The sequence below is a fragment of the Bactrocera dorsalis genome, chromosome 1, assembly GCF_023373825.1.
Source record: "Bactrocera dorsalis isolate Fly_Bdor chromosome 1, ASM2337382v1, whole genome shotgun sequence".
NCBI lineage: Eukaryota > Metazoa > Arthropoda > Insecta > Diptera > Tephritidae > Bactrocera > Bactrocera dorsalis.
In genome coordinates, this window is record NC_064303.1 from 31,008,423 (window position 1) to 31,022,169 (window position 13,747).

Below are 13,747 nucleotides of genomic sequence, written 5' to 3' on the forward strand. Positions count from 1 at the left end.
AAATATCAAAATCCTACAGAAACTATTTTGAGTCGATTTTTACTATGCTCCTATTTGCCAATTGGCACTGCGCATAATACGTATTTTAATAGTTAAATATTGTGCTATATTAAAGTCTCAACACAGTTAAACCAAACACTTTATGCTACGAGCGGTCGTTTTGAAACACTATCACTCTAACGACAGAATTTTAGTTTGCACGCTTCGAATTTTTCCTCACACAATATTTGAAAAACTTAATTCATGCTATTTAAAATTTTTTATACGTTATGATACAGGTATAAATGTCAAACTTAATATTATATATACATACATATATGTATAACACTTTCCTAACTTTAGCTTATTATTAGTATGCGTTAGCTTTATGCTTTGGCACAAATTCAAATCCAGCCGGCACCGGTCCCAATAACATTTCACTCAAGCGTACCCAATCAGTTGAATTGGGCGAGCTCATCAACGTTTCCATTTCATCTCGTCCACGAAACTTTTGGGGACGTTGATTGATTTGCTGTGGCGGATTTGCCAAGAGTTCATAGGGTATATAACGATACATGAACGATTGCCATTCAAGCAAAAAGCGACGTGTATTCTCCACACCTTTCATATCAGATCCCCAATGTTCCAAGCCATAATTAACGTACCTACGTAAAATATCAAAACGTTGCATAGAAGTGGGATTCCAAGGCTTTTGTTCCTTAATCTCTTTGAAAATCCAAGGTTTTATTAAGGCACCGCGTCCAATCATCACAGAAGAAACGTGTGGCGCTTGTTCCTTGTAAATGAGAAACAGTAATTATTAATAATTATGTTTACATATATAATTTATTTCATTGTATACCTACCCTCTTCTCAATGTAGTCTTCAAAATTTAGTATATCACCATTGCCTATTACTGGTATATGTTTTACTTTTGCTGCACACTCCTCAATATACTGCCAGTTAGCGCTCTTCATGTAACGCTGTTCACGTGAACGTCCGTGCAACTATTTATCAAATTGAAAGTTATGAAATAAAAGCTTCAACTAAAAATCTACGTTACTAACCGTTACAGCGGCTGCACCCCACTCCTCCACTAATGGCATAAGCTCATGTGCTACACTCTTGTCGGCATAGACACCGGTACGCATTTTCACAGTAAATGGTATTTTTGGCGACATTGCTGAACATGAACGTACAATTGTTTCCAATATATTTGTTCGACGCATAAGCGCACTACCACCGCCGTGTTGATAAATTAATTCAATGGGGCAACCAATGTTTAGATCAATATAGTCGATACTTGCAGTCTCTTGTAGTAGTTGTGCGGCTTGCGCAATTATATTTGGATTATTACCACATAACTGTACACCAAATACGTCTTCGCTTGCATGTCGCTTCGTAAGAGCCCATTCTTGAGTGAGTCCCTTAACAAGTGGCACAGCGCAAGCCATTTCTCCGCATGTTATATCTGCACCAAATTCCTTGCAAATTCGTCGAAATGGTAAATTTCCTACAGTAGTCAGTGGAGAAAGTATCAGTTTTTCGACGAAATCGACAGGTGGCTTTTGCGCTATATCACGTCCATCAGTTTCTGCGTCATCTACAACTGCACCAATTGGTTTCTCAGTGTTAGGTGGGTCCACTGCTTTCACAATTGCTTCAGTAGTGGTTTTATCTTCAACAACTGTGCCTCCAACGGGATTTTCACTGTCATTCACCTCTCCTTTCTTTTTCTTTTCGTCACGCAATTTGTCGGCTTGGCTGACTAGTTGTTTGCTGCGTGTGAAATCATACTCACGCTTTCGAAGTCTCACCTGTAGTTCTAAAAACGATGTGATTTTACTTAAAAAAGAAAACATTAACAGAAAAAGTTAATTTACCGCTTGTTATTCCATTCATACTTGTGCGCGCTTTATTTTCGTCATAATGTGGCGACTTGATATTTCGTCCGTTAGCATCCAGATGCGCTTTGGCGAAACGGCAAGTAACACCACGCGTACAAAATCCTATAGCGTCAAATACTGGACATTTTACACCCAGATCTTCGGGTTTCGAGTTTAAGTATGCAGTTAGATCATGTACATACCGGCAATTTGCATGTGCACATTTTTCCAAATCCGGACCATTCATTAATGAATGACATAAGAATAGTGAACTGTCTTGCTTGAATACTGGGCGGTTCTAATTTCATATAGATTTTAGCATTGTTTTTTTATATATTAATATATTTTTAACATGGTACTCACTTTATTTTGACCACGTTTTCTTTCTTTTTTATTCGTTTTTTGATATTTTTTTGGTTTTCCATTCTCTGTTGCATTATCTTCGACAGATTTCCTTTTATTATCGTGCTCAACGGGATCTTTGTGTGCAGCATTGTTTTTTATTTCGGGTACAAGGTACCTTAAAAAGATTTTTAATAAATTAATTGATATGCATTTATTTATATATTTTATTACTTACTCCTCTTTTATATAGCAAATTCCTGGCTCCATCTGTTTACTTTTCTTGTGCTGCTCTAATAATTGCAATGAAAATGCATTGAATAAGCGGTAAGCACGTGTTGATAAAAAATAATTGTGAATAGAGATGCCACGTTCTGATTGAAAACACAAACTACTTTTTTTCATAATTTATAATTCGTATAGAACACAAACGTTGCTTTTTAGCAAAAGGACGAATTCACGATTGAACGAAATTGGAAAAAGTTACATTTTTAACACATATATAATATAGAAAAAAAAAAAATATTGAAACTTGTTTTAATTTTCACAAGTTTGGCAGGACCGCATCTTTATGCACTCACCCGTTATCAGTACAAACAGCTGATTTTTATTTGTCAATTTTATAATTTGCTGCTCATAGCACTTTTATATTGCAACCGGCAATTCTTTCGGCATGAAATAAAATTGCAAAATGGTGCAACTATTTAAGTGTTTATTAAAAGCTGAAAAGAAGGTGTGTAGTTGTCATTAATTTGTGCGCCAAATTCTTATTAAATTTCTGCAGGTTGTACGCGCACACCTACGTAACGCTTTCATCGACAGTCTGCGTTTGACAGTGCGTGGTGGACACGGAGGAAATGGCGTACCAAAATATGGTGGTATTGGAGGCCAGGGTGGTTGCGTATATTTTGTGGCTAAAGATGGTGTCAGTCTGCGCAATGTAGCACAGAAGTACAAAACAAAGCGTATAGCGGCTTCAAGTGGTGAAGACAGCAGTAAAGTGCGCATACTTGGACGTCGAGGTTTGGACGAACGTGTCGAAGTGCCAACGGGTATACAAGTATATGACGAAAATGGCCAGCTGTTGGGTGATTTAAATGAAGATAATGCAACATGCATAGCAGCAGGCGGTGGCACTGGCGGTTGTACGGGCAATAATTTTTTAGGTACACCTGGTGATCATCGTACGGTAAAATTGGATCTAAAATTGATTGCCGATGTAGGGCTTGTTGGATTTCCTAATGCTGGTAAAAGTACACTGCTAAAAGCTATTTCGAACGCAAATCCGAAAATTGCCTCATATCCATGTAAGTTCTAGGTAATGCTAGTTCCGAACACAGTAATAATTTTTATTTTTACTTCAGTCACAACTATACGTCCTCAAATCGGCACTTTAGAATATCCTGATTTACGTCAAATAACCCTTGCTGATTTGCCCGGTCTAATTGAGGGTGCACATGCAAATATTGGCATGGGTCATAAATTTCTGAAACACGTCGAACGTACTCGTCTATTACTCATTATGGTGGACATATTTGGCTTCCGTTTAGGTGCACAGCATGCGAAACGAAATTGTTTGGAAAATATTTATGCGCTCAACAAAGAATTAGAACTATATGACGAGACGTTGTTGGATAAGCCGTGCGTATTACTTGTAAATAAAATGGATTTAAAAGGTGCTTCCGATGTTTACAAAGCTATAAAACCATTTATCAATAATTTGGAGAATGGTTTAGAAAAATGTCCGGAAGAAATAAGACCATCAAAACTTATTAATATCGAACGTATTATACCTATATCTGCGAAAAACGAAAAACGCATCGATGTTGTTAAAGAGGAACTGCGAGACGTCCTTGATAACGTAGCGGAGCGAAAATATGTGCCTGATGCGTTGGAACTACGCGAACAATTAAAAAGGAAAGTTGGTGAACGAGGACCAAAAATAACTTAATTTTATAGCATGTAGTTATATACGAAACTGGTATATTTATTTAAAAAGTGTATTAAATAAGCATAATTGTTTACTAAATAACAAAAACAACTTTTGAATTTTTTTTTTACATCTCTGTTGATTTGACCAAATCCCTGATTTCTTAGTTTTTGAGATGTCGATCTCAAATTTAGCACATGTGCTCTTCTCCCTGTTGATCATTTGTCGGAACCGCCGATGTCGCACCACTATATATCAATCAAAACCAAGTTTACAAACTTTTGTGGAGGATGGCATAGCTCGGCGACACCAAAGTTAAAGTTGTTTCTTGTTTTTTTTGAATCTGGCAACATTTCTTTTTTTTTCGAAAATGTGCCGTTACATCTAGAAATTCGAATTTCTATATTTTAAAATATCAATAATTGTTCAATCAATTGCTTCTGAAAATAATTGAATTTCGTTTAAAACACAATATTGTCGCAAATGGATTTGGATTTGGCCACTTGCCTATTTAGTGGGCTACAAACTGATTGTTTGCAGGACAAACAATATATTTGCGAAGAGGGTCGCTTCACAACTACGAATGTTCAAAAGCTTTTTGCAAAAGAAGTTATAGCATTTGTGCGTTGTAAGGAGTTACGAGTACTTCCTAATCCCTTTGACATATCGGATGATTAGTAAGTGCTCCTATTTATTAACCTCTTATAAACCCCACTTAATTGATATATTATTACGACTTGAATTAGCTTTAAAAATATTTTCCGACTCGACAAGTGGCTCTTCCAGGATTTTTTACTTGTACTCTGTCTCCGTACCTACTATCGTCCAGAACTAGATAATAATCGTATGCCGTTCGATTTACGTGTACTAACTACGCTTACATATTTAGCGCATGGCCATTTTGGTGCATTACAACATTTAGATGCTTTTCGAGGTTACGCAGAAAGTATTTTACAACGATGTGTGCCCGAGGTATGCGAGATAATAGTACATTTTCTCGCCACCGATTATATTGTGTGAGTAAGCACGTAGGATAAAATAGTAGGTGATACTAAAAATTTAAAACTTTTTACATCCAGATTCCCCTCAAATAACGAAGAGACTTTGGGTATTAAGCACGGTTTTAATTCTCTCTACGGTATACCGCATGTAGTTGGTGTAATGGATTGTTTCCATGTACGTCTTTCTAAAGTAGCTGCAACACAAGAGCAAGATTTTAAATGCAGACATGGCAATTTAGCTATTAATGTTCAAGTGGTAAATAATATTTTGTATATGTGATTCGCTTATAGCCATGTAATTTTAATTGCTTTCTGCTAAAACAGGTTTGTGATAATAAATATCGTTTCTTAAATGTGAATCCTCGAGCGCCTGGTGGAAGTAGTGACATATTCGTCTGGAAACATAGTCACATATATGGTATTATGAAAAATCTCTCTGTAACGGCACCTGCATGGCTAGTAGGTAAATATATATACATATGTACTTATAAAGAATCTTAGTAGAGAAATAAGAAATGGAAATGTTTTTCAGCTGATCGTGGTTATAATTTAGATGATATCCTAATTAATCCCTATAGAAATCCAAGATCTCTACCGGATTTTCGATTTAATGCACGATTAGAAGCAATGCTTACAGTGTTAGATACTGCTACTATTATGCTTACATCACGTTTTCGGTAGGTTTCACGAAATTACCAGTTTAATTAAGGTTATAATACGTACTTATATCTATCTCATCATTAATATAGTTGCCTCAAAACGATTTTGCCTTACAATCACCAGATTGCTGCAAATATTGTCACCGCCTGTGTGACTATACATAATTATTTGCTTTCCAAAAATTGTGCCATAGATGAACATCTAATGTCAGTGGTACCTAAACGTAAACCACTGCCAAATGCAATGTGCGAGGATATATGGACAAGTGGTCACGCAAATCGGGAATACATTAAAAAATATCTGTATGGGCTATATTAATAATTTCAAAAATACCTGCAATGGTCATAGAGATTGCATTTAATTTTAAGAGGCAAAGCGAACTTATTTGTTGTACGAAACTACATTTATTTTGTGATCCTTTTGTACTACATAATTTTTTATTAATGTGTGTTATCTTATGTTTGTATTTTCTTTTATATTTTTGTACTTGAAATGCATATTAGTATTTCTTAACAATAATTTACATTCATGTATGTCACTATATTTTACGTGAAAGAACTTATCGTAAATTTTGAAGTAACTGTATTTGTGTTTATTGTGTCTTACTGTCCTCAGATATGTTGTTACATGAAAGTTATATTTTTATTAAACGAATAACTTTTAAATCACTTGTCATTATTGCCTTAATTCTTTTATGTATCCCACAAATTTCAAAATGTTTTCAACTTATCGTTAACCCACACATGTCTCAAGTCTACAAATTTATAACATTGGCCCAATTTGGAGAGTTGAAAATTTTTACTCATTGGTACATGGCAGCTCTACACGAAAGCAATTCGATGTCCATTGTCAAATTTGACACTAGTCAAAAGAGAGAAGAACTTAGTGGTGATAGCTGGAAAAATTTGCACGTCTCGTGAAAAAATTTTTAAATTGCCGAAAAATAGTGGAAAATTTGAGGAATAAAAACAAATTTTATGTGCCTTTGCAAGTTAAAGTGGTTAATTTGTGTTTGCATTACAATTTGTTAAGGAAAACCAGAAATTTGTTTGTGAAAAATGTGTGTGAAAATCAGCTTAACATGTAAAAGCTAGTAGAGGTCCCTGCTTGTACATATACAAAAAATTCCAAGTATATAAGGCGCCGTGCAAAAACGAAAAAAAAAATAAAAAACTGCGCGCAAGTGGGAGACAAAGAATAAGAAGAAGCACGAGCCGAATTATATACGAAAACGTGTGCCGAATACATAGCGTAAACAAGTGTTGAAAAAATAATAACAAAACGGAAAGTGCGGAGAAATAGAGCGGCAAAGAGAAAAAAATCTACCGGCTACGTTGAAAACGTGCGACGGCGGCGTTGTGAGTGTTGTGTTTTGACTTCCACAACGCCATGTCGCAAAATCAAAACAAACAACATTTACAACAACAGCAACAACTTGAGCATCACCAACTACAACAACAGCAACACCACCACCATCAACAACAGCTCTTACACCATCATCATCAGCAGCAACAACAGCAACGACAATGGCATCAACAATATCAACAGCAACAACAACAGCTACATCATCACCATCAGCAGCAACAACAACAAGCACAATATGCTGCTGCTGCCGTAGCACATGCACATGTTGCTGCGGCCACCGGTATGAGGAGTGGTAATGGCATGCCTGGCATGTTTGGAAATACACTAGGTAGGGGTGGTTGTTTATATGACACGAGTGGTGGTAGCCTCGTTGGTGGTGGGAACGGTGGCGGCGGCTTTGACCTTGATATGGCTGCCCATCATATAGGTAGTGGAAATGCCTCGGCAATTACGGCCACGTCTACAGCACCAGCTGTTGGTGTAGGCATTGCGGGTGGCGGAGTGGGTGGTTATTTGCCTTCACATGTCAATGTTTCTTCTGTCGCCGGTGGCGCGTACAACGCCGGTATGTCTGGCATGCCGACTTCTAGTGAAAGTGGAAGGAGAGCTAGTGTGGGCGGTTGTGCATACACACAGGCATCGCAGTCACAACCACAGCCGCCACCACAGCAACCGCAGCAGCAACAACAACACACAATTTTGCCACCGGAAAGAATAAAAATGGAGCCACTGGAGCAAATTCTCACACCAACTATCGAAATGGAAGAATTGATAATAAAAAGTGAGTAAACATTGCGTATGTGCTACTTCATTTTGTTTAAGTGATAAATAAGAAAAAAAAACTGAACTATTTGTTAGAAAAATGGACTGAAACAAAATTGTGTTTGTTATGGGTAATGCATTTTAAACTTAAACAAACACCAAGAGACCTTTTTTGTGAATAAAATATACATACATATACTATATATACATATATATCATATGCTTATATGTACATACATATGAGCATGTACATACACACTCGCATTTTAAAAAGCACATAGTGCAGTATTTGCTTGTATCAGGTATTATCATGTGCTACTTCGGCTTCAAAACTGATAAACCATTTCCAAAGCCAACTTTTTTTACTTACTTTTATTATTTAGAATTATGCTATTTAAAAATATATCACATATTACTTCCTATAAAAAAAATTGTAACATTTAATTGTTGGTACTAGTGTCACTTGTTTGTATCCTTACTTTGCGGGAAATTTTGCAAAGAATTGTCAAACCTAAAAAACACCTAAGGATACTTAAGATATAGAAAATCTCTTTGCTAAAATCGTCCAAGAGGCTTTTATATATAAGAATAAAATTGAAACACTTGAAGGAAAGTGCAAAATATATGTATGTACATATATTGCACATGATCTTAATATGGTACGCTGCTAGAAAGGTGTTAAGGTTATGTGCAGGCCAGTTTAGTGAAACTGAACGTTAGTTGGTAAGTAATTTCATATATTTGTTGCAGATAGTGAAAGATATTTGGAAATGATTATCATTTGAACGTTGGTAGGATCTTATAGATCCTATGGTCTGAAGGTGTCCTGCTTTGTTGAAAAACCGAGATTATTCATTGAAATCTGTATTATTTTCTTATTTTGTAAAGATTTGAAATAATTTTAATTATTTCGTTTGCCATTAAGCTTCTAACATAAAGAAGGAAAGGTCAGATACCCTGTAGAGTATATATACATATGTATAAATAATCAGCGGGACGAGCTTCGTCAATTTAGTCATGGCTGTCCGTCTGTATAGTTATACGTAAGCTAGTCCCTCAATTTTTCAGATACATATGTATGTACATATACATACATACATACTTATGCAGCCCTGCGAATCTGTGAATTAAAATTCGATGGCGTGCCTGTGCTTAGCACGAACCTGAGCAAATTATGTATATTATAGTTTGGTAAACATGTAATAATAATTGTAGCAGGTTGAATAAATAAATAAATCAAAGGACGTCTGAAGTTTTAAAACCTGCACTTGTTCCCTAAAATTTTTAAAATATAGGGTGATTTTTTAAGAGCTTGATAACTTTTTTTAAAAAAAAAAACGCATAAAATTTGCAAAATCTCATCGGTTCTTTATTTGAAACGTTAGATTGGTTCATGACATTTACTTTTTGAAGATAATTTCATTTAAATGTTGACCGCGGCTGCGTCTTAGGTGGTCCATTCGGAAAGTCCAATTTTGGGCAACTTTTTCGAGCATTTCGGCCGGAATAGCCCGAATTTCTTCGGAAATGTTGTCTTCCAAAGCTGGAATAGTTGCTGGCTTATTTCTGTAGACTTTAGACTTGACGTATACCCACAAAAAATAGTCTAAAGGCGTTAAATCGCATGATCTTGGTGGCCAACTTACGGGTCCATTTCTTGAGATGAATTGTTGTCCGAAGTTTTCCCTCAAAATGGCCATAGAATCGCGAGCTGTGTGGCATGTAGCGCCATCTTGTTGAAACCACATGTCAACCAAGTTCAGTTCTTCCATTTTTGGCAACAAAAAGTTTGTTAGCATCGAACGATAGCGATCGCCATTCACCGTAACGTTGCGTCCAACAGCATCTTTGAAAAAATACGGTCCAATGATTCCACCAGCGTACAAACCACACCAAACAGTGCATTTTTCGGGATGCATGGGCAGTTTCTTGAACGGCTTCTGGTTGCTCTTCACCCCAAATGCGGCAATTTTGCTTATTTTACGTAGCCATTCAACCAGAAATGAGCCTCATCGCTGAACAAAACACGCGCGCGCGAAACACATTTCGAACCGAACACTGATTTTGGTAATAAATTCAATGATTTGCAAGCGTTGCTCGTTAGTAAGTCTATTCATGATGAAATGTCAAAGCATACTGAGCATCTTTCTCTTTGACACCATGTCTGAAATCCCACGTGATCTGTCAAATACTAATGCATGAAAATCCTAACCTCAAAAAAATCACCCGTTATATATTTTTTCTTATTTTTTTTGAAATAATTCATTTTTCATTGTGTCTACACAATAGAATATGCTGATATACCATTTGTTTATTATAAATTTTACTATATTAAGTTATAAAAGTTCGGTGTAGGTGCGATTCCCACCTGTCACACCCAAAATTCCTCTCTTTTAAGAATTTTATACATTTTTCCAAACATAAAAAATTATTTAGAAAGAAACTAGGTAAATGTTTCGATATAACTTATTAAGCAGTTTCCATACGTAAAATTCGGGTTTCTTCTGAGCTGACAGTCATTGGAACATTTTTATAGATTTCTTCTATATTATGAAATCGAACACTTACTGTGTTTAACGTATCCAATAGCAGATATTCCGCATGTAGACACTAAAATTGTTATTTGTCTCGACAAAGAGGTAGGGCAAGTCCTAATATCTTCCTAATGCAATATCTTATCTTAAAAACATCTGCTGATAAGATAATATCTTACAGCACCATTTGAGAGTATCAAAACAAGTTTTTGACAAAAAGTGCGTTTTACCCTTAAATCAAGCATATATGAATTTCTTTTAATCCGGTATTACATGCGGAAAAAAGAATTGCTGAGTCATCATTCAAGAGCTAAAATATTTAAACTGTTTTGTAATTTTCAATCCTTGTCAGTTTCTCAGGTTTTCATACCATATACGGGATTTTTACAAATAGTGAATACGCTCAACGTATATTACAGCAACAACAAATATGAATAGTTGGCAAAGGTGTAAAAAGTAACACATATATGTTTAAAGACAAAAAAAATATTTTTTAAATCAAAGCTAGACTTCTTTTCAGTCTATATGAAACAATATGTAACAAAATGTTCCATACGCTTGTTGTTCGACTTCATAGGTGCATTTTTTATAGCGTAAAATCATATAAAAAGATTTTGATGCCTTGGGCAATGTTGTATGCCAAATTTTTGGAAATATAAAACAGTTTTCCATACAAGGGCTTGAGTTTGATCGGTCAGTTTATATGACAGCTGTATGCTGTAACTGTCCGATCTGAATAATTTGTTCGAATAATTTAGGGATGGCTCTAGAGAGAAACACTCAACTTACTGAATTACATTGTGGGCATTCGTCCGAAGCGATTTTTATGTATGATAAATAACGCTTCGGGTTCCAATATTATGGATTAACCATTAAAAATTCAAAACGGTTATTGAAGGATATTATTCTAACTTGTTCGTATTAATTCGAAGCTGTTAAGCGTGCGTTAATTCGGGATTTGTACTTTAAATTCGTAAATTCCAAAACAAAAAAAATAAAATAATAAAAATACTAAAGAAAAAATATTTTCGTTACAAATTTTAGAGAAGCGCCATATTATTAAGTGACTTGATAATAATAGATCGTTTTAAAATTTAGTTTCATAAGCACTCGAGAAAGAAATATTTGAAAAAAAAAATTTGGGTTGCTAAAATGTGTGTTTTTTGTTCAATAATCACATAAGGATAAAATACTTTTATTTTAAAGGACACATCTAATTGAAAAAAAATTATATTTCGATATGCTATACTTTTAAAAATTACTAAAATTTTAATTTTATTTAAAATAGTTTTTGAGTTACAGTGTAAGTGTACAGTGTTGAAAGTGTAGTCGTTTTTTTTCAAATTTCATAATTAAAATTTGCAATATTTTTATATATACATATATTTCTACCTACCATTTTCAAAAATCCAATTTTAGACCTAAAGCGATCAAAATTTCCGGCTCACGAAACCGTGGTCAAGCCAATTATGTTCTATAGTGTATTCGTCTGGGGAAGGGCGCTTGAAAAGGCTTGAGACTGTTCAAAGAGCGCCTCTCATCGGCATCGAAGTTGCGAAGTGTGCTCAAATGCTCAGGGAAGTTGGTTATATAAAGGGGTCTGGGCAAGAATTCGCCAATATGCTCCCCATGCATATGGTCTCCTCTCAATTACATTCCTGAAAACTTTGATCACTGCATTGCCGAGCCCACTCGGGGAAGCTTTTTCTCTGATTAGCTTTTCGCAGTGCGCTTTTTCACGGATAGGTCGAATATTGGAGCGAAGGTTGAAGAGGAGTTTTCTGTAAGAAGCTCTCCGTGAACTTTAGCTTTCGACTACCGGACCACTCACATCTTAATGAGACCTAGTTGGATCTTCGACGACCAGCTCCTGTGCGACTACCAAAATCTTTTGGCCTGGAGTAGAATGCACGAGATCTACTGATCCACTTATCCACTTGCTCTGAGCAAAGTTCATCTTGCCGCAATCGCAGGAGTTCTTACTGGACACTTTCCAATAGGCATTTTTGATTTTTCAAAGTCTTGACGAACGCTACCTGTTAACATTTTGTGGAGAAGAGTAAGGTGGAAACATTCATGCACTTTCTCTTCCATTGTCCAGCCTTTGCAAAATAAATCTCTCCGTAGACATATTTCGATAAATCAGACGACATAGCCGAAACTGACATTAGCCATCTCAACAAAGTGCTTTGTCGATTTGTAATGATCCAGCATATAGAAGTTTTTCAAGTACCACAACGGTCCGGCGTTCTAAGCTGTCCCTATTGGGATATACCTCTTAACGTAATCTAAACGATGCCATTTTGTACGGACAAGATCTGATAGTTCATTTGATTTTAGATTTCGTCTACAGAGAAAGCCGCAATCACTCCAGCATAAAGGATCTATTTGTTTTAGGGCCGCTGGAGATCGCGTGTAATCCGGAAAGGATTTCATTTGTTCTCGAGTTTCATTGAAGACATATTGTATATGTATATTTTACTTGATTTCTTTGTAGATAGCTTAAAATGACTTCTAGAAGTGTAGAGAAATCAAATCGGCAAAACGATTATATTTAAATTTTCCAAGATACGCATACAAAGTACCTGCTTAAGTTATCTTATTTGGTTGGTGGCTAATATAAATATTTCTCCAAAGTATTCCATTTATGAAATTTTATCTTTGCACTCTTTTCGTTTTTTTCCTTCGTTCCTTATCGCTAATGACATAAGCAGAGTTCGAATTCTAGTACATGAATTGAAAAGCTATTTTATGGGATTTCTACAATACAGATATACTTGTATGTACACATATACCTACATGTATTATGAATGTATATCTATTTGTATAGAATGATTTGTCAAAGAATCAATATCAAATTTTAATTCTTCATAAGATGTCTCTTCTGCTTTTTGCATGTTCTCTGATAATTTCCACGCAACGTCAAAAAAAAAATTAACAAAACTCTACAATGTGTATACCAGAAAAATCTACACAGAGCAACGTTAGTGCAAAAATATAAAAACAAGTAGTGGAAATATTGCTCTATACCAAAATGGTATTTTCAACGCCAAGACCCAACCCTCGGCACAAACCAATACATTATAATAATGCTTCGGCGTTGTCGTTCTTCGCTCGTTGACTATAGTCGACATTATGCTACATATATAATAATGCTCCATATAACATCTATAGCTATATATATATATATTCATTTTTGTATAGATATTACGCAATACATCGTTGTGTGCGCTTCGCTTTGGCATCTTCTCCAATTACTACATTAAAGTTTGTTCGAAAAGTTTTACT

General features: G+C 35.5%; 4 protein-coding genes across 5 annotated transcripts in view; 3 read left to right on the forward strand and 1 right to left on the reverse strand.

Annotated features, from left to right (window-relative positions):
- Nucleotides 1-240: 240 nt before the first annotated feature.
- Nucleotides 241-2,603, reverse strand: LOC105232934 (tRNA-dihydrouridine(47) synthase [NAD(P)(+)]-like). The gene is made up of 6 exons (XM_011214843.4): nucleotides 2,446-2,603; nucleotides 2,229-2,385; nucleotides 1,863-2,163; nucleotides 1,047-1,804; nucleotides 846-986; nucleotides 241-775 (listed from the first exon to the last, which is right to left on the reverse strand). The coding sequence occupies exons 1-6, from the start codon at nucleotides 2,475-2,477 to the stop codon at nucleotides 350-352; spliced, it is 1,815 nt and encodes a 604-aa protein (XP_011213145.4). The 5' UTR covers nucleotides 2,478-2,603; the 3' UTR covers nucleotides 241-349.
- Nucleotides 2,604-2,782: 179 nt separating this feature from the next.
- LOC105232935 (GTP-binding protein 10 homolog) lies at nucleotides 2,783-4,248 on the forward strand. Its single transcript, XM_011214844.4, has 3 exons — nucleotides 2,783-2,940; nucleotides 2,992-3,514; nucleotides 3,572-4,248. Exons 1-3 carry the CDS (start codon nucleotides 2,899-2,901, stop codon nucleotides 4,156-4,158), a joined length of 1,152 nt encoding a protein of 383 aa, XP_011213146.2. The 5' UTR covers nucleotides 2,783-2,898; the 3' UTR covers nucleotides 4,159-4,248.
- Nucleotides 4,249-4,504: 256 nt separating this feature from the next.
- LOC105232937 (putative nuclease HARBI1) lies at nucleotides 4,505-6,471 on the forward strand. 2 transcript variants are annotated; one of them, XM_029553259.2, is made up of 6 exons: nucleotides 4,505-4,814; nucleotides 4,884-5,153; nucleotides 5,217-5,394; nucleotides 5,463-5,601; nucleotides 5,671-5,815; nucleotides 5,922-6,054. In XM_029553259.2, the coding sequence occupies exons 1-6, from the start codon at nucleotides 4,621-4,623 to the stop codon at nucleotides 5,950-5,952; spliced, it is 957 nt and encodes a 318-aa protein (XP_029409119.2). In that variant the 5' UTR covers nucleotides 4,505-4,620; the 3' UTR covers nucleotides 5,953-6,054. The 2 variants fall into 2 exon arrangements, with proteins under 2 accessions (XP_029409119.2, XP_011213147.2); XM_011214845.4 differs by having other exon boundaries at nucleotides 4,507-4,814; nucleotides 5,888-6,471.
- A 197-nt stretch (nucleotides 6,472-6,668) lies between these two features.
- Nucleotides 6,669-13,747, forward strand: part of LOC105232938 (uncharacterized) — a 46,317-nt gene continuing 39,238 nt past the window's right edge. The window contains exon 1 of the mRNA XM_049461500.1: nucleotides 6,669-7,944. Coding sequence (XP_049317457.1) covers nucleotides 7,188-7,944 — 757 coding nt within the window. The 5' untranslated portion in view covers nucleotides 6,669-7,187. The remainder of the gene's footprint in view (nucleotides 7,945-13,747) is intronic.